The sequence below is a fragment of the Sardina pilchardus genome, chromosome 9 (genome assembly GCF_963854185.1).
Source record: "Sardina pilchardus chromosome 9, fSarPil1.1, whole genome shotgun sequence".
NCBI classification, from domain to species: domain Eukaryota; kingdom Metazoa; phylum Chordata; class Actinopteri; order Clupeiformes; family Clupeidae; genus Sardina; species Sardina pilchardus.
Window position 1 is genome coordinate 29947283 of NC_085002.1, and position 20702 is coordinate 29967984.

The 20702-nt window shown below is 40.8% G+C and overlaps 1 protein-coding gene across 1 annotated transcript; it reads left to right on the forward strand.

Moving 5' to 3' along the window:
• The first annotated feature begins 14837 nt into the window (after positions 1 to 14837).
• Positions 14838 to 20484, forward strand: ywhaba (tyrosine 3-monooxygenase/tryptophan 5-monooxygenase activation protein, beta polypeptide a). Its single transcript, XM_062544653.1, has 6 exons — positions 14838 to 14975; positions 17101 to 17401; positions 17608 to 17731; positions 18002 to 18165; positions 18400 to 18495; positions 18673 to 20484. The coding sequence occupies exons 2-6, from the start codon at positions 17108 to 17110 to the stop codon at positions 18727 to 18729; spliced, it is 735 nt and encodes a 244-aa protein (XP_062400637.1). The 5' UTR covers positions 14838 to 14975; positions 17101 to 17107; the 3' UTR covers positions 18730 to 20484.
• Positions 20485 to 20702: the final 218 nt, after the last annotated feature.

Below are 20702 nucleotides of genomic sequence, written 5' to 3' on the forward strand. Positions count from 1 at the left end.
GTGGCTTTAATTTCCCAGCAGCCCGCGGGAGCGAGGTGGCGAGTCGAGAGAACCAGCATCTCTCAGGGACGCGATGGTTCTTCGATAACACAGCCCGTCTCTGACGGTGATCCGCCTTGACAGGCCCACCCAGGCTGTGGGAGCTCAACTGGCCAGGAGACAGGCGCTTTCTGCTGGACACGCATACGTGGTGAGCAGCCTCACAGATGGATGAGCGCTTGTATACTCGACATTACTCAGTGTCATAGAGAGAGATGTGATCCACACTTTGGGCATTTGTGTTTCGACCGTTTTGCGGCCATATCTGATGATCCAATTCCAATTATGTGTTTAGATGATATGAGTGATACGTGTTATTTGAACATAAATATGTGTATGATTACATGATGTGTAGCTGATAAAATCATTGTGAAAAGGTTAGGGGCTTGGTATTGTGAGCAAAGAACATTTTATGATCAAATATATTTGTCATGGCTCCTGGTCCTTTAGCCTACTCAAAGCAACTGGCATCTTTAGCTGTCTGCGGTTGTTCAAACACAGTCCAGTGCTTTATTTAACAGAGTGGCCTCTGTCAAAACGCTGTCTGATTTCATCAAGGATTCCTCACTGCAAGAGCCCTCTGTCAATCATACCAGCACAAAATCCACTTAAAGGATTTGGCAAACACTGTGTCCATGGGCCAATCCTCCCAGAAGCTTTTGATAACAACATTTGCCGAAGCATTTTGGGTATTCCTCTCTTTCTACTCGTCCTGTTGCTGCAAAGACCTCGGTGTGCATTCTTGAGTCAGATTAGTCTCGTCTTGAGACTTGTCAAAGGACAGGATCTTCCGATATCACAAGACCTCCAGACAATATGAGATAATACGAGTTGGCATGGTACAGTCTGAAATATCTTATCTGCAACTGAAAAAAACATACTTTTACCACCTAAATGCACTCCTCTGTGATGTGGAGAGGGATTACAAGATCGGCAGGGTGTTATTCCAGAATAATCCACACTCGCTCAAAAGGCATTTTAAGGCAGCCAAGTATGAAATCCCACTCTCACCCATCTTGAACATATGATTGAAACATGCAATCATTTCACATCATGCATATTGTTTAATAGGAACTACAGTATATGTATGTCTGTATTCCAATACTATTTCCAAAAGCAAAGTTTTGTGATGCAAATATTCCTTTGATATTGGCAAAATCAGTAAAATGATGAGTAAAATTATGGCCTGACTGAATTGAACCTGATATGCTTGCCTGATTTCCTCATCCTTCGTCACCTGTGAGGTGTGCATGACAGTCAACTGCATAATGTCCTGTATTATTAGCTGTGTCATGTTTAAACCACATGTTGGTGTTTTATGTAAGTTAAAAAAAACTAAACAACCTACTGACCTCACCTGGGTATTAACTGCTGTGCCCAATAGCCTTATGAATCAGAATCAGAATCAGACCAGAAGGATGAATGAAGAGAAAAGATGTATTCCCATGTATAGCTCAACCCTGTATATTAACCTCATAACTACAGTATATACCCATGTATAGCCCAACCCTGTATATTAACCTCATAACTACAGTATATACCCATGTATAGCCCAACCCTGTATATTAACCTCATAACTACAGTATATACCCATGTATAGCCCAACCCTGTGTATTAATCTCATAACTACAGTATATACCCATGTATAGCCCAACCCTGTGTATTAATCTCATAACTACAGTAGGCCTATATACCCATGTATAGCCCAACCCTGTGTATTAATCTCATAACTACAGTATATACCCATGTATAGCCCAACCCTGTGTATTAATCTCATAACTACAGTATATACCCATGTATAGCCCAACCCTGTGTATTAATCTCATAACTACAATATATACCCATGTATAGCTCAACCCTGTATATTAACCTCATAGCTGAGGAAATTTTGCAAAATCAATGCTTAAACCTCGGTGAATGAACGGGAAATTACAATACCAGTTTATATTGTTGGCATCAAACAAGCCTTTAAAGGACTGAATAATAGGAACTCATGTGATTATAGTCACTTTTGGCAGATCATGATGCATGAGGTGCAATTGGAAGCGGTCTATCGCATAGACGTTATAAGCAAGTGCTAAGGGCGCCCTCCTATTATTTTGAAATCTTTGAAAAAACAAATCACCAACATAACTACATGTGACCTATTAACATAACTGCATATCAATTACTTCCTTGTGTTTAGCTATAGACGCGTGATTAACGATGAGACATCATAGGCCTACACAGCAAACATCAGTAACCACTAAATTCAGAAGTGTGCCAACTCACAATTAATAAATTGCTGCCCCCTCAACTCAAATGCAGAGCTGTAACCAATCATGCCAACCATTTTGAGAGCACACCATACTGCAGAGTACAGGACAACTGCAGCTTAAGTGCTGAACAGAGTGATAGGATATCTAACTAACCAAATCTATGATCTGACATGCAGGCATCTAAGCATCAAACACATGCTGTGAGAAAGACTACAGTAACTCCATGTGACCTACCAATAAATCAATGTAATCAGCTCTTGCTCCAGTTAGTTAGCATTCAGCCCAGGTATGCCTAATGCTATTGCTAGCTGCCTCCTTTCAAGCTCCTTATTACGGCAATAAAGACCACATACCCACATGTATTCGTGAGCTGGACTTGAGAGATTGCCTTTCCATTGTGGTGCTTTTAATTATAATATTGTTAGGTACTCATTAATATAAACAAACCATTAAAGTCCTCAAACGCATTATATTAAGTCATGTAGCTAATTAATATGTTATTAATGTTAGTTACTGCTATGATGTTGAAGTGTTGGCATAATAATAACACATTAATTACAACACTTAATTTTATGTGAAGTTCCTTCACACTGTTTTGTTAATATTCATTAGTATAGCAGTGTTTATATTGAAGGGGACCTTACAATTGAAAATTACACTTGACAAACTACTGTACACATGTGTACCATATTATGCTGCCTGAGAATCTTGTAGAAAAGTTCCTTTGTTTATTTGTACTAACTCCTTGTTTGATAACAATGGAATGTTAAACTTTAATCCATAACAATAATGCCCCTGTTTATCCAGCCAGTTAAATACATTAGTCTGTGCTATTGTACAGGTCTGTTCACAGTGTAATCACATCTGAGTTTTATTTTTTGTCCTTCACTTATTCTGACACCCTCTCATTCTGTTGTTCTAAGCCCTGTAATAACTACATGCTGAGGCGAAAAACTCATCACTTTTGACAATTATATTAAATTATACTTATCTTACAGACAGAAATAACCAGAACAACTGGACTGTCTGTCCTCCAGGTTTGCAATGTTTCCTTTATGTTGTGCTTCGGTGTTGGTCCCATTTTCAGGAGTGAGTTGAAAGGGTGGATGCGACTCTATACGCTGCTTTTCTCTTCACACTGAGCTGGTTGCAAATTGAGCCTGACCATGAAGGCACAGGCTACCGGAGCAGCGTCCATGCAGCTGAGATTGTCCTTGGAATCTAAATGCACGACTCTTTGGTCTTCGCCTCGAGAGATGGACCTTCGACAAATACTGGAAGAGTGACTCCTCTATTTGTTGAGCGCTCCACTGCTCAAAATAATATAGAAAAAGACAAAGAAACATAGGGAATGTCATGAAGCACAATCGTCCTGTCAAAGCAGGAGGGGGTAAAACTAACATGTCACACTCAGATGGCATCATCCCTGCCATTACTGCCAGTGAAGCTAGACCCCATTTGCCTGAGGCACCCTGACTTTTCTGCAGCAACTTCTCAACATGCCACTGGACTTCAGCCAGAGCTTCACAAGATCTCTTCTGTTGAATTTCCATTTAATAATATGACTAGATCACTTATGCTTAAAAGCCACACCCACATCATATTTGAACTTTCTTTTCCATTTGTCATCAGCTGAATGTAGCATCTTATTTTCAAGAAGACAGTGTTGTTTGCTGGATTCCGTTTGGTGTTCTCAGCTGCATGTCTTCATCCTACATGGTTGGCCTGGCTCACTTTGTAGCTAAATGCAAGTGAAATCGTAAGAATCGATGGTAAAGGTTATGTATCGACATGCCGGGTTAAAGAGGAGTGTATTTGATATTGATTATTGATTTTCCTCCCCCCCGCTGGTTCTTTCACCATTCGTTTTCCCTCATGGCAGGCCAGAAATCTGTGAGCGGTGCTCTGAAAAAGTAATTAAGGTGCTCCCACAGCTCCAACACATTCAGGACTAATATCTCTGATGCATGACAGGCTACATGTGTATTACCTTGTGTTGAGCAAAACCTTTACCTGAGATCCAGTCGCGTGATTATGGTGGTGAAAGAGGCTTGCTTCCACTCTTCGTTGGCCAGCTGCACTGATGCTTAGGGATTTTGGCGAGAACCCAACATAAATCATTTCTGAGTAATTTGTGCTTACTCCGCCTGACTACCAAAAAAAGGTCATGGCAGGATTTCTTTTTGCATCCGCCCGCGCTAGGAGACACACGGAAAAAAGACACAGCATACCTATGTTTCATTAGTGAATGTCTGAGACTACCTAGGCATGGCGTGACCTCTTGGGTAATACACACGTGACATTGAATTGTCTTTCAGCGCGCCTCTCCCCAGTGTAGCAGCCTCTCTCATTCCCTGCTAGGGTAGGGGCTCCACTGCAGCAGACATTTGTGGCATGAACTAAAGCCAATACAGAAGACCTACGGTAGCATGTGTACTGACAGAGAATAATTAGAGTCTTATTTCCCCCCCTTCCTCCCTCTCGGCCTTTCTCAGTCCCACTCCCTCTCCCTATACAAATAGCATGTTTCAGACTGACCTAGAAACAAGGTAAATCTCCTGCCTCATTGCCAGACCACAGAAAGATTTATCACTGCACTGGCCTCCTGCATCCAAGTGCAAATGCTACACGTTCATTAATTCAATGGTAATAAGCGCTAACCGTGTCCTTCTTCCATGGACGTGTTCACTAACAACAGCACCTTTTAAAGGACCTGCCCCCACACACACCAGACACGCCAGGGTTGATGGATGTCCTGTCCTATTTCTGATTAATTCCCGTTGAGGGATGGCAATGTTTCATAAAATATTTACGAAACAATCCTGTTGTGTGTTCAATTGTTTTCTCTATTCCTCAAATAATTATAAGACCTACATGAGATTATTCTTTTTTATTATTATCATTTCTGCCTAAAAGCCATGGAAATCCACTTTTTCATTTCAACTGCAGGCGTATCAGTTGGCATATCATGATAAAATCTGAACCCTGTTGTGTTTTTTTTGTCTTCAAAAGTGGTCTGAGACAATACTTGTAATATATGTAAATATACTAATCTGTGTGTGTGCGTGTGCGTGCGTGTGCGTGTGCGTGTGCGTGTGCGTGTGCGTGTGCGTGTGCGTGTGCGTGTGTGCTTCAAACCAGTTCAGGACATTGACTCTTAAACCCAATTTGTTTTGCGACTGTCACTGTACAACTGAAGACACACTGCGTATCAACGGCTTGCACTTACCAGGAGAAGGGTGAGAGAAGCAAACAATGCGGCCAGCTGTTTCCCCACCCTGCTCTGAATACCTGGAGAGGAGGAATTCATTTAGCCCAGGAACTGCATGCTCCAGCACCTTGTCATCATATAGCGCTGACTCAGGAAGCCAATTGCTTTAGACCGCTCAAAACAATATTTTACAAGAGCCCAGTGGTTTGACATTTCATATGTGTAAGCAATGATGGTCAAAAGCAATGACAAATGCTTGGAAATCAATTCAATATATCATATTTGGAAGCTTTTTTTCAATACGGGAGGTGTACAGTATGATGTGTTGGGAAATATTTATTGAACATTTTGTATGGTCGTAGCTCCTTCTATGAAAACAGAAATGAACCATTGAAAATATATATCTTTTGAATTCTTTCCCCGGAAAACCAATCAAATGTTATGTGATCAATTTCAAGTATTGCAAGAATGTATTTCTGTTCCAACCATTCAAAATGGTTCATTCAAAACTATCTGATCAGAACTAAAACTTAAGTAATAACATGCTTTTATTTCATATTAAAGTCTATGGGAGTTTTATGTAGGCCTATAATTGGTGGTCATCTAAATGGAAATCTCTTTTCCTGATTAGACTATATGAATAAAAGCAATCAAATACCCTTTGTGCCTAAAGAGATGGAGGACAAATGATTATTACAGGAATATATTAGTCTGCTGATCCATATTCTTGCCACAGATGTCCACACTCTTTTTCCATAACCACCGTTCTTTAGTTGTGAGGTGACCAAATAGCAGGACGGCCACCATGCTGAGAATGCATGCTGCAGTTGTGAGTTGTTCTCACACAGGCTTCTGTCTTGGTCTATCCCTCTATTATGTCTTCTTCTGCTGCTGCTCTGGGATTGGATGGGTGGCAATGTCATAGCAAGGACACAGTGACTGTGCTGCTTAGACTGCTGGCTGTGAGCATCAATGAATTATGATGACTCTGACCTCTGAGTGCTAACTTATTTATCTCACCTCAACACTTGTCAGCTGCTGATTTTCCACGCTCATTTGAATATGTAATATGGCTGATGTTTTGACGTCCAGTCACCTCAGCAACCTCTGACACGTGTGTGGCAAAGTTTAAGCCAGTTTTTTGCCAGATTTGTTTATTTTGCATAATGCTATTCCTACCCTCAAATTAATTTCAGGACAATTTTGTGGGTCATCTTGAAACTTTTGGATCTTGATGCTCAAGCCGCATAGAGGACAACTTGAGTGCATATTTGTCTACACTCAAGCCTAATAATGTATTAGCAATGTTTACAAAAGACACCGTCGCTCTAGATATTTGTGACAGTAATGTACAATTTATGCATGTTTAACTCAATACAGATCGGGCCTATTATTAGCACTGATAAAGTGATGATCTCAATCACACACTGACAAATGCATTCATCTGTCCATTCCTGTCAGTGCATTCTGGAGTGTGACATCAATTTAGCAACAAAGCCTCTAAATCAAGAGTTAAAATCAATAGGCCCACCACGGCATCTTGGCACTTGTTTGAGCAGGGCGATCAGTTTCCTTCAGTACATCTCAACCTAGTTTCAGTGGAAAATGGAGCAGAAGCTGCCAGTTAATTTGAGAATCTGAACCTTGAGTTTGATTCCTCTTCAGCCAAGCCTGAGTATACGCTCAAATAGGGAAAAAAAATGAGGTTATCACCCATGTATTTGTTTGCAGAACTAGGCTAAGCCGTATGGATCATTTAGAGATCTGAGGCTTGATTTGCTTGCATGGTCAAGCCATGAACAAATTGGTTTCATATGTGACCACATAAAGAAGTTACATATGTCCCTGGTAATGCAGTACTATAAAATATTGACTGTCATTTACTGAGTCTTCCTTTGTTAGAGTCACTTACTTTATATATTTAAAGAACTAAAGGCATCAAAGATGTACAGGGTAGCTTCTGTTCTATGCACAGTTAAAATGGCTCGGGGAGGAATGGAAGGCCTCCACACTTCTCCCTCTGTGCAGATGCCCCCTGGGGGTTTGCTAATTCAGTACAACGGTCACAACAACCAGCACAACCACCAACCAAACTTTCACTCCAAACTGAAATGTTCAATTGCTGTTCACCCAGTGGCGTAGCGTAGTTGCGCAAGGCCCCGGTGCAAGTCTGGCGCTGGACCCCTACCCCCCCCCCGCTCCCCCGCTCCCCCGCTATCTCGACCCATCCTTGTATATCTCAAGACACACACCGACCGACCACAGAGGGAAAGAACGCACGCACGGTCATTATTACATGGACAGCGACTATTTGCGTAACTTGCACACAGCCTACGATCAAAAACAGAACGCATACAAATTCATTCAATTGAACACACCACGTTCCCTTGCAGCACAACAATGGCCTCATGAAAGAATACACCGAGGACGGCTTGACGCCGAAACGCGTTTGTTTTATCATGGTGCTACAATAAAGTATAAGATAACTAACTAGTGAGTGTGGTTCTTTTGCACATTGGAATACGATATTTAACTCGCACCCGAAGAAGGAGATATCTTGGAGTTTGAGCGCGCCTCTCTCTGCAAACTCATCAAAGAACAAACAGACACATACATTATGGCACAGCGGCCATTGATTTAACTAACCTGTACGCCGATCAGTTGCCGTATAAAAAAACATTTGCATTCACCCGTCAGAAGTGTACTTTGCGTGCCTTCTGCTCAGCAAACTCGTTAACTATCGTGGTGAAATCCAATTTCCTCGCCCTGTCATTTTCGATGGAGAGTATGGCCAATCCACTCAATCGCTCCTGACCCATGGCACAATTTGCTAACTTTCCACGACTTTAGTAAGAGTAGTAGCCTATACATGTTTACATTTGCTAGCATGAGCAGCAGCCTATGATCAGAGATGACGTAAAGATGTTATGACTGGACAAACAGATTTCCCAGCAGGCCATGTGACAACATCTTGTAAGTTGACGATAAAATAATCAATAATGGTATTAGTTTTATTGATTAATTTTGATTCTAACATTGAAATATCATTAGTAAAATCAAAATGATATGAAAAGTAGGAGAAAATACAAGAATTGGGGAATGGATAGGTGCCACCATGAGACCAAGTTGTAGGACATAGTGAAGCATTTAAATAGCAATCGGTTTCCATCAGGATGCAATTCACAAGGGCCGGCGTCATGATGACAATAGTTGACTTTGTGTCGCATAGCTGGGAGGCGCTGGACATATTCTGAATCGCAAAGGGCCCTACGAAGCTCAGGGGCCCCGGTGCGTTGCACCGGTTGCACCGTCGCACCCTACGCCCCTGTTCACCTATTGATACTGTGTGTATGTGCTGTTTCTGCTGAATGGCATTGTATGGAATATGCTTCTGCTAAATTTCCCAGGAGACTATTGACTGTAGAAATGGCTTTCTTTCCCTTCTGGGAATGTGAATATTCTTTTACATCAGCACTGAGCTTGAGATGAGTTCTTGCTCCAGTGGTATTTAATTGGAGAATAATTTAAAATGTTTTAAAAAGGGGCATCATCACTAGGCCTATTTTCTGGGAAAGGAGTGTGTCTCATACTAATTCAAGCACATGTCCCTTTCTGTTTTTTTTTTTTTTTAAATTTTAATTATTATTTATTTTTTTAATCTAAATGTCTAGAGTGGCTTCTAACATGTCAGGTTGATGGTGGAGCAAAATTTACTGCAACAGCCCTGTATTGTTCAAACCAAAATAGTGATTGCATGCTTTTGGCTAAACTTCAATGTTTACAGTTGTGTTCCTAATGCCACTTATAAACCAGGGGTGGCAAATGTTTGTAAAAGAAACAAAAGCCTATTTCACTTAGTAAGAGTTTGGTTGCAACTGACTACATGTATCACAGCTATTCATGGGTTTCATCAGGTCACTTTCTACAGGTGTATTATAGTCAAGCGCCATGCAGTCTGCATATATAATGTACAGTATAGGTGCTTGATTTTATACACCTGTGGAGAGGGATCTAATGAAACCCATGAATACCAAAGTCCTCATAGTCCCCCCAAGCCATCTTGCAATGCACTTGGGCAGTTATAGGATAGCTATTTTGGACATACTGTACGTTTGCAAGGCCTCTTGACACCAAGATGCGAGATTACAAAACATGATTGGCACGATGTATTCACATGCCGACTTTTGGTGACAGAAGGGGCGAGATATGTGTAGACAACTGCCATATGGTTATGGTTATGGTTATGGTTATGGTTATGGTTATGGTTATGGTTATTTAGCAGACGCCTTTGTCCAAAGCGACATACAAATAAATAACTATACAAATTAAATTAACAGTGAACAATTACAAACTAGGGAGAATAGTAATATTATCAGTAAAACAATAATTTTAAGCACTAACCTAATGAGAAATAAAACAGTGAAATGAGAATAGCAATCAAATAAGTCACTCAGTTAATTATATATAATAATAATAACTAAAGCATGGTATGGCTAAATTTAAGGACAATAGCAAAATATGGTGTTGGTTCTAAGTCAGACTTCAAATTCCCTGACTTTTCCCTGACTTTCCCTGACCATAAAACAGAATTTCCATGACCTCCGTTATAAAGAAATGGCCAATATTTTAGTGTTTGAGATCCTTGTTGTCCAGCCAACTTCCCTGTAACCAGCATTTACCCGGCATGTTTGCCTGAAGTAGCGCCACCAGCCAAGCATTCTAGAATGTTGCACTTTTTAGAACGGGAAATGTTTCGGGCAAAACAAAAACATTAAAAGTGCATCCATGAAACGAGAATACACAGCAGGTTTTGGCTATTACACAATTTACTGTTAATAAAATGCCCTGATATTCCCTGACATGCAAATTGACCAAATTCCCTGACTTTCCCTGACTGGAAATGCCTCTTCTGAAATTCCATGATATTCCAGAAATTCCCTGACCCATGGTAACCCCATGGATTTCTACTGTAGCCTATGAGGATTCTTTGAGCGCTGTGTCTCCTCAATAGAAAGTCTATGACTACATGCTCAGAAGATGATTAGCCCATTTCACAAGATGGCGCTAGTGTGTAAACCAAATCCCACTGAAGTGTCAAAGCCTTTTGCTGGCTGCCCACTCAAGCAGATGAATTAAAAATGCAGCACTTTTTCAAAACTTCTGTGTCAAGCTTTCCAAGATTTATGTTCGTAGGTGTAAACAGTGGCATAAAAAGTTAGTCAGAGGCATAAAACAGTAGTCAGGAAGAACCATGTCAAGGTATTATTCACTGAACCTAGTTAAATAAACAAAAATTCCAGAAATGGTAAAATTGGATAGCAGTGGTTCTCAAACTGTACGGATACCACTGGTGGCACGTGGAGTCTCTGGTGTGGTACTCAGGGAGTCTCCAAGATGCTTTTTCACAAAGACAAAATAATCACTTCAAATTGTATAAAATATATATAATGAACAATTATGCAAAATGTAACAATGCAAAACAGTATGCATGATGTAAAATACATTTCAGTTGGCCTATGCTACTGTATTTGAATGCCGGTCATAATGGTAGGCTACTTGAGAGGCAATTGTTCTCTAAGGTGGTACTCATTGTGAAACGTTTGAGAACCTCTGGGCTATAGGAATATAACATATGCAGCCAATAATAATTACCAGCATACTGTAGATGGGAAATGACTGATTACAGTCACCTGTTCCTGCAAATCACCTTTCTCCTGTTACACTGAACAGGGAAGAGGCTTTGGGGGCTAATTTTCAATCAGCAAAATCAAGTCATTTCTATTTTGCAAAAATAAGCTTTCCCATATTTAAAGTAGGCTTTGCTATAGTGGTGTTATGAAGTGTTTTGACCATAAAAGTCCAAAAGGTCTTTTATTTAAGTAAACAACAGTAGCATACTGTACTATTTTGCTTCAAGCCTGCATGTCCCTTGTCCAATATTCTGCACATTTTGTGTTCCTCAGTCACTGTAACTTGAGTTGTATTCATTGCCAGACTAATTTTACCAAAATGCATCAGAGTGTCACAGGCACTTGCTTGTGTAGCGAACCGTTTTACTTCTGCCTCAGAGTGTCAAACATCATGAATCAATGCACTGGCCCTTGAGCGTATTTCACTCCACCTAAAGCTTTTTATGGAGGTATAGGTCAAATTAAATGATTGTTAGAGACAAGTAGGCCTATTTCCACCTTTTTCAGAAATTAGCCTTTTAAGTTTTTAATGTATTAATATTTTTGCCGTGTACTCAGAAAAAGGGCATTTAGCAGATAAATAAGGAGATTCTGAATGCAACAGAATGTGTTGAGGGTTAAACTGTTCAAATCGCTTACAGTAGGCCAACCTTTAGGTGGCTAAAACTAAAAAGAATTAGCCTATTATGACAAATTGTGTGTGCACAGATTTAAATCTCTAATGATTCTCATTCTTTCAACTCAGGTAGTCTAATCAGATAGTTTTGGATTATTGTGTTATGTTTATATCCCCAAATAAGTCAAACAAAACATTATATAGCCTAACTGATAGGACAGGAGAGCTCAGAAATCCTTTTCACATGATTTAGCAGTGTTGAATTGACAAGCAATTACATGTATTAACTAATTGACATAAATAATCTGCCAACATAGTTATCAAGACAATAAAGCAATTAAAGCTATCCTCAACTAAACACAGTAGGCCTAGGCTATATGAACAGAACTACTGTATAATAAGCTTTGCTGATCCTGAAAAGCATTTCATACAGTATCCTTTAGTACACTCTACTGGTCATTTGGCAGTACCACATGTGCCTGTGTCTTAGTAGGATAGCAGTTGCATCTGTCTCTTCACACCTGAATTTTTTTAAAAGTGGTATGCACACATTTTGGTCAAAAATATTATAAAACTGATTGCATTCAAAACTATGTGAAGTAGTCTAGGCCTAGCCTGCTAAATACTGTAGCGACTGGATGTCAATCACGGAGTGCCCCTGCTATGTAGGCCTATAGACTATGCCTACTGTGGGCACACTGATGGTTGGCAGCCTGGTGAGATGTGGTTACCGGTTGAGGAAGTTCTCTCTCTTTCTGTTCTGGGTCAGACACGAGCCACGTGTTCTTAGGCCTGTGAGACATTATAATAACACCTGACGAAGACCATACTGGTCGAAACGTTGTATAATTAAATTACTTCGGGAGCAGCAGCAACAGTGTGCTTTTCTATTCTTCGACTTCCATTTTACCTTGCACCTGTTTAAGTTGGATGCGGGTGCACTCTCTGCTACTTCAGACATTATAATATGCAGTTGAGTTTATTAGGAAGCAGATTATTAATTACATGCCCAAAGCTAATTATAGTTCACCTATAGCCTAGGCTACTGTAGATTAGGTTGCCGAGGCCTATTTAGCTGATTTGTCCAGGGCAAATTATACATAGCCTAATTTATTATTCAGATTCTGTAGGCCTAGACCTAGCTACTCCAGTGAGATTTTGAATCAGTTTTCAATTTTATTACCAGAAGCCCAGGCTATAATTAAGCTTAGGCTACACAAAACTGTTGCAAACACAGGCCAATAACTTTGTTGTGGCCTTTTCCAGCCCAGAAACAAAAGACGACAATTGAAAAGAGGTGTCATAGGCTTAAAAGCGGCTGGGTCTATGCCAGGCTAGTATTAACCAATTTAAAAATCTGGAGAAAGGACTAAAACTGAAACAAAGTAGCCTAAATACAAACTTGAAAAAATCCGAATAGCTTGTGATTTGCATTCCTTGATTTTGATGATCTGATATTGTGTAGGCCTAGGCTAAAATTACACAGACAAAATGCACAGTGTAGCTGACCCTGACCCTACTATCCACCCACATGTTGCACTCAGAAGTTGCACCACCTCAGCCATGTACCCAGGGGGCAAAACCCCCTATTTTAGGGAAATCAGACATGGGCTGCTGTAAAAGGTTGTCATACAAAAATAAAATCTAGGGTGTCCTAGGATCACAACCTGGGTGGCCAACCCGGTCAATAAGCTGCTGTTTGTGTTTTATCACCCTCTTTATGCCCCATTATAAGTCTATGGACGAATATATTATGGGGTGAATAGGGTAAAAATTTTAACAAATAGATATTCCCACAAAAATTCCTCAGATGATTACTCACTGTAAGATAATACTTTTTTGTATTGCAAGTTTTCTGAAATACTTTATACATTCATGTAGATGAACCATTATCTAATGAAATATGCAAAATGTGCATACATTTATAGCCTTGGACTTGGGGGGCCTTAAAGTGCACCTCTATCAACCCAACAAACTTTTTGTGAAAGATCTGGCTATGCTGAATATAAAAATTAATGTCAACATGGGACAATTTTGGGTTACACTAACCTAAAGCTACATGGGTGTTCATTGAGAATCAATGCATTACAATACAATGCAAATACTATAGAGAGATGCATTGTCCAATGTTGTGGAAGAAGGTGAGACTCGTCATAGCACATATTAAATCATATCTACAGGGTGTAAGATCCTAGAAAATATATAGGTTAGGCTCAGCCTAGGCTGTTTCTTACTGTATTTATCCATAAGGTACAGGCCAAACATTGATAATTTGGCTATTGCGTACATTTAAGTGTATGATGCCTCATTTACATACTTGTACATGATATTTTTAAAAAAACTTGCAATACAAAAAAGTATTGCCTTAATGTGAATAATCATCTGAGGAATTTTTGTAGGGATATCTATTTGTTAAAATTTTTACCCTATTAACCCCATAATTTATTCATCCATAGACTTATAATGGGGCATAAAAAGGGCGATAACACACAAACAGCAGCTTATTGACCGGGTTGGCCACCCAGGTTGTGATCCTGGGACATCCTAGATTTTATTTTTGCATGACAACCTTTTACAGCAGCCCATGTCTGTAAAACCCCCTTTGCCCCCTGGGTAATGGGCTAGCCTACTGATGGACACAAGTGAAAATTATTGCAGGGGTCCAATCAAAGCGTAGGCACGAGTCACAGGCTGAAAACTTCCTAGCTGACTGATCAAGTGGGCCATCCCAACTTTGTCTGGCAGTTTATGACATGATTAGTGATGGTAGCCTAATTTCTTGATAGGGCTTACAGCAATTGACTTATAATGTAACAAGGCCAACTTGGTCTATGATAAAGTATGAGGTTACGAAATGATTTCGAGCTGTCATTTAGTAGCTGTAAGATGCCTCCTGGAAACTGTTACTATGGTGATTGCAGACGTCACCCGTCGATGGTTACCATGGTCCACATGACGTCAACCGCCCTGTAAAATGCCTAGGAAACCCCGGATAGAGGTTACCATAGATACTGGCGGGGGGAGGGGTGCGGTTTAGAGGAAGCGGAAGTGTCAGGGAGAGCGGAAGTGGTACTGCCCTGAATATCCCGAGCAACGAAACGGAGGACAGCTTGATACTCCAATCGTTCAGAGAAAAAAAGGATTCAAAATACATTTTAAATGTGAGTTCCCTTTTAGAGATACGTTAATATCCCAAGCAAATCGATAAGCCTTCCTTTGTGTTCGTAATATTGCAGTGATGGCACCCATCGTTGTCAATGGCGGAAGGTGCCTATTGTGGTTTGGGGCTGGGTACAAGGACTTAGGCCGAGGCGTGTGATGAATAGCGAGCTAGACCTCTGAAATGTGGATGCAGCATGATATTTTGTAGGTTTGCCATGCCATGTATACACCCTTGACATAATATCGCAGTGTTACTACAAACACTAAACACATAACCTGCCGCTATGCTACCGCTGCACTCATTTCATCTAGCTGGCCGTCGTGATGGCTAGTGGGTTAACGTTAGCCCGTTAGTTACGCTATCCAGCAAATTTAACCGCAGGTGATAACGGTATTGCTGGCTAACGGTGCACGGGCCTTTGACACACGAGAACAATAAACTGTCATTGATGGTTTTGCCTTTTTGGTGACTCGGGGTAATACGATATGCACGATTAATTTGTTACCGCTACGGTCATCCTCCTATCTGACAGGCAAGCTAAATTCCACAAGGGAATGTGATTGAGAGGGCGTAGCGAGTACGCTACCAGCAGTTGGGAGGCTAATGTAAGCTAGCAATTCGCTAGCCATCGCTTGAAATAAGCTAAGCATGTAGCTAGCTAGCGAACTACCGATTTTTGAATGCACTGCAGTGCAGTATTTTGCAGTGTGCATATTGCTATGTTTCTCATTTCAAGCTAGCTAGCAGTTGGTCTTGCGGCATGGATGTAGAAAGGTTAATGTCCACTTTGGTAACGTTAACGGTATATCAATGTCTTGCCTAAGTACAGAGATGGCAAGGTAACTATTAACTGACATTTGTGGCATTTTGTTTGCTAAGGGTTGGTAAGGGCAGGGACTGTTGTCAGGCCGTGTCTCGATGGCTATCAGCACAACCCAATTAAGCGTTAACGTTAGGGTTGTTACAGCTGGTTTCCAGCCTTCGACTGTAAAGCCCTGTTATGACGACGGCCATCGTAACATGTCGACATGACGCTATCGTTACACCATTACCTTAAAATGGTGTTAACTCATTTGTAACTCCAATGCTTACGTTAGACTCTCGTGTACTTCAAATTATGTTGACGTCTAAACGCTTAGTAATGTTAGCTGGGTTTTGGACGTTAGCTAGGATAGCTAGCTAATGTTAGCTATTTTTGGTTAATCGGTGCCTTTTATGGGATTGCGAGCTAACTCGAACCTTATAGCAATGCCAGAAACATAATTAACCCACCAAACATTCTCACCTGGTTGCCGTTTATGTATTAGACAACATGGTTTTGGCAGTGCTTTACTATAACGTAGTCGCCAAGCTATGCTAACACCCTCCCCTGGGCGTTGTCGCAGTGGTGAGAACATCTAGCGTACCGTTATAGCTAGCTAATGTGGTGATTAGCTTGGCAAACATCTATAGAAATAGCCAGCTTTGAGCTACCAATGCTTTGTGGCACAGAATGTAAATAGCCCACATTTTAAATAGTGGGCACGGAAAATAACGCCGTTAAACACCAACGAGTCGCCCGTGACAGTTTCACTGTGTTGCTGTAAATGGGTCTTTAGGCAACTTTGTTAGCTAATGTCAAATGTAGCTTGTTGTGATCTGTCGGTCACTACTAGTTTGATGCTATTATTGATTCATCTCACTTTAAGTGAAATACAGGATTGCCCGGTTTGTGTTGGTGCAATTACACAGTATAAAATGTAAATGCATTTAAGCACATGCAGTTCTACACATGAGTGTACAAGGCCAATTTAATCTCTAGTCAGTGATTGATTGATTAATTAATTAATTCATTACATCACCATGATGGTGCTTATTAATGAGGAATATTGTATAATATAATTCAAGAGGACTTAATCATCAATATACATATTGATGCTAAATAACTATTTTTTCTTTTCAATATCTATCACAAATCAGATCCACTTAACCCTTCTTGTTGACCCATCCCTCAGTGTCCCATAGGAGTCCTGTCTGAACAGTCATCACAATATATGGCAAAAGGCTTATACTGTAAGTTGGAACAGATGCATTAGGAGGGTTGCATAGATTTATTGACACCCCCACCTTCAATCTTCTGGTAGATTCGACATGGACAAGAGCGATCTGGTACAGAAGGCAAAGTTGGCCGAGCAGGCCGAACGCTATGACGACATGGCGGCAGCAATGAAGGCCGTGACGGAGCAGGGTCATGAGCTGTCCAACGAGGAGCGCAACCTCCTGTCGGTGGCCTACAAGAACGTGGTCGGTGCTCGCCGCTCATCCTGGCGGGTCATCTCCAGCATTGAGCAGAAGACAGAGGGCAACGAGAAGAAGCAGCAAATGGCCCGCGAGTACCGTGAGAAGATCGAGGCAGAGCTGCAAGACATTTGCAACGATGTGCTGGTGAGCAAAGGCTTGACTGAACTTGTCTCGTTGAACTGATTGAGTGTGGTGTTTGAATACACTTGTCCCATTACTGTTGTGACTAATTATTTTCCTGGTCATTATTGACAAAAAAAATGTACACCAGTTTAATTGGTAGAATTGCGCAAGACGCGAACAGATCCTCCTGACTATTCTGTTGTTGTTGTTTTGTTTTTTTAACACAGGGACTTCTTGACAGTTACCTCATTGCCAACGCTAGCCAGGCAGAAAGCAAAGTCTTCTACCTGAAAATGAAGGGCGATTACTACAGATATCTGTCTGAAGTGGCATCTGGAGACTCAAAGAAGAGTAAGTAGATTGAAATCTCTTGGGGAAGAGCCGAAAAGGGCTTGTGTCGTTTTATCCCAAATCCTGACATGTCTGCGTTTGGCACAGGTTAATTAAATGAATTACAACAGAGAACCCACAGTATTTTCCATCACGTAGCTAATACCCTCTCAGTTTTTGAGTGTAGCCCAAGTAATTTCCATTTGAAGCAAGTGGCTGTAAATTGTCTGCCATCGTCCCCCTACCCCCACCCCTCGCCTGAAACAAACATCTCGTCTTTTTTCGCCACAGCCACAGTGGAGAACTCCCAGCAGGCCTACCAGGAAGCTTTTGAGATCAGCAAGAAGGAGATGCAGCCAACACACCCCATCAGGCTGGGTTTAGCTCTCAACTTCTCCGTTTTCTACTATGAAATCCTCAACTCCCCGGAGCAGGCTTGCAGTTTGGCAAAGACGGTGAGCGCCAGTCACAAAGCCCTCGTTAGTCTGCCTGAGAGCTGCAGACACTCTGCTGCCAATGTGTGAGATGTAGCATGTTTATGGTATACAAGAACTGGGTGCACTGAATTAGCTGTACTGGGTTGTGTTTGCACCTACGGATTGACGTATGCGGCATTGACATCAGTAATGCAGCCATTAAAATGGATCTGGGTAGCTGTGCCTCATTTTGCCCATGCTTGATTTCTGTAGGCTTTTGATGAGGCGATTGCTGAGCTTGATACTTTGAATGAGGACTCCTACAAAGACAGCACTCTGATCATGCAGCTACTAAGGGACAACCTCACTGTAAGTATTGTACTTCCTAATGGGTTTTGTTTGGTCAGCTGTACAGACAAGAAAGAACCCGTTTTTGTCTTGCACGACACTTCCCTGGTTGTTTTTGTGTGTGTGTGTGTGCGTGCGTGCGGAATCTCTGAAAAGAGTATCTAATTCTCTGTTTCATCCTGCGACTTCTCCCTGCAGCTGTGGACATCGGAAAACCAGGGTGACGAGGGGGAAGCTGGCGAAGGGGAGAACTAAAAGGCGTTGCACTTCACTGTTAATCCACCCACACTCTATCTTACACATATACAGCCCATACACCCCTGCTCCATCTGCCCCTCCATCCCTTTCTGTATGACGAGCAGCATGAATTGTACCTGACCTACCAGTGGTGCCCTTCTCAGAGAAGTTTCCAAGGTGACAGGGTGACGTTCAGTTGTTGGCAAGCCAAGTCTTGTGTGTGAAGAAAAAGAAAATAATAATTTTTCCAGTTGAGTAGTGAGGCCATTTTTGTCCCCACCTTCTCCCTCATAACATTTTTAAAGAAAAGGTATATGTTCTTTCACCTTGCAAGTTATGCATTCTAGTACCTCCTTTTGCTTTCCTAGTGTACTGGCATTTGCTGGTTTTATTCAAAGGTTATTAAACTGTCAGTTTAATTTAACAAACACTGTGACGCTTAGTTTTTCTCTACATTTTATGAATAAATTGTGATTGCTAAAATTCAGGACTGTATGGATTGAGTAGCAGTACAATTCTGCTGTGGCCTCATACAGAATGGTAGAACAGGCTGTATTGTGACACTGACTAACATGCATTTTGCTGTGTAATGTACACAATTTTATTTTGCATATGAATCAAAAGAGAAAAGGGACCCTAGGTTTTGCCATTCCACATCTGCTAAGTCGAAAGAAAAGAGACATTCCATGAGAGTGTTACATCGAAGACTAGACCTTTTTTGAACAAACTGGACCATTCTCCTATTGTGCTGTTCATGAACAGTTAACATAAAGGTGCTGTTTGACATCAGTACGATGATCCCTGTTTGTTCTTAAATGTTAACTTTCCCCCCTTTTCCTTGCATAACGCAGACTCACATTTCAGTAAAACAAAATATTAAAAGACTGTAAAATTGTAAACAATTTTAGAAGTAAATATAAATTTGTCTTAAAATGTAATGTTGTAAAACTTGCTTGCAAAGAAACACCTTAAAGCCGTTACGTTAAATTTTTTCTAGATATTTTTTTTTCTTCTTCCTTCGTACAAGCTTGTCCTGCGGGCCTTAAATTGACAGTCCACACTGATCAATCGAGATGTTTCAAGTTTCCTTCTCTAAATGATAACAGATGATAGGAGGGATGAGGGTAGATGGACAAAGGCCCGTAAAAGCCTGGAAATGGTTTGAGCACGGAGGGCTGTTGTGTGTATGCAGGAGTTGATGGCTTGATGTCTACCATAAGTTGTCCATCTTGTAGGGGGCTTTGAGAAAGGTTTTGGTTAGTCAGGATGAGTAGACTTTTTCAGACAGATATGAAGGACGTAACTGATTTCACTCAGTGTCACAATACCTTGTCATCACCATAACATTCCACTTAGGTGTAGAATTCATCTGTCTCAGACTGTCTTGCTGAAGACAATGTTTCATGCACTGAAGAAAAATCTCCCCCTTAGCTGAACAAATGGCAGTTACTCTACGCTTGATAAAAATGCAGTAGTGAATGTGGAACCGAGCCTGTCTGTATATCTGGTATCTCAAATTGCTTTGTTTTTACTGACCAGTATTCTGCCTAAAGTTTGCTTCTGTGACGGTTTTATTGCTTAGCGCGCACGTGGTTGTGAAAATTTAGAATAGCTTAAAAAATGACAAAATGACAAAAAAAAGAAACCTGGTTATTGACGTAATACTAGATTTGTGTATGTCTTTTAAAACAGTTCTAGTTTCACCTTACATGTTATAATCAGGAAAGTGTAAAAGACAATTTAAAGTGAAATAAAAGTTTTATCAGTTCCAAATTTCCCTGTTTTATTTTTGAAATCAAAGTGTGGCTTTAATTGCATGCGTTCCGATACATTGACCTGTAATCTAAGGCACACATCCTTTGTAGCTCATAAAAGTAGGCTTTGTGCATGGTACACAGTGCATAGTGCTACAGCCTTGTAATGCATAACAATGTGATCATGAAGGATTGTCAAAACTTAGGCCAGTTGAAAACATTGTTAGAACATAAAAT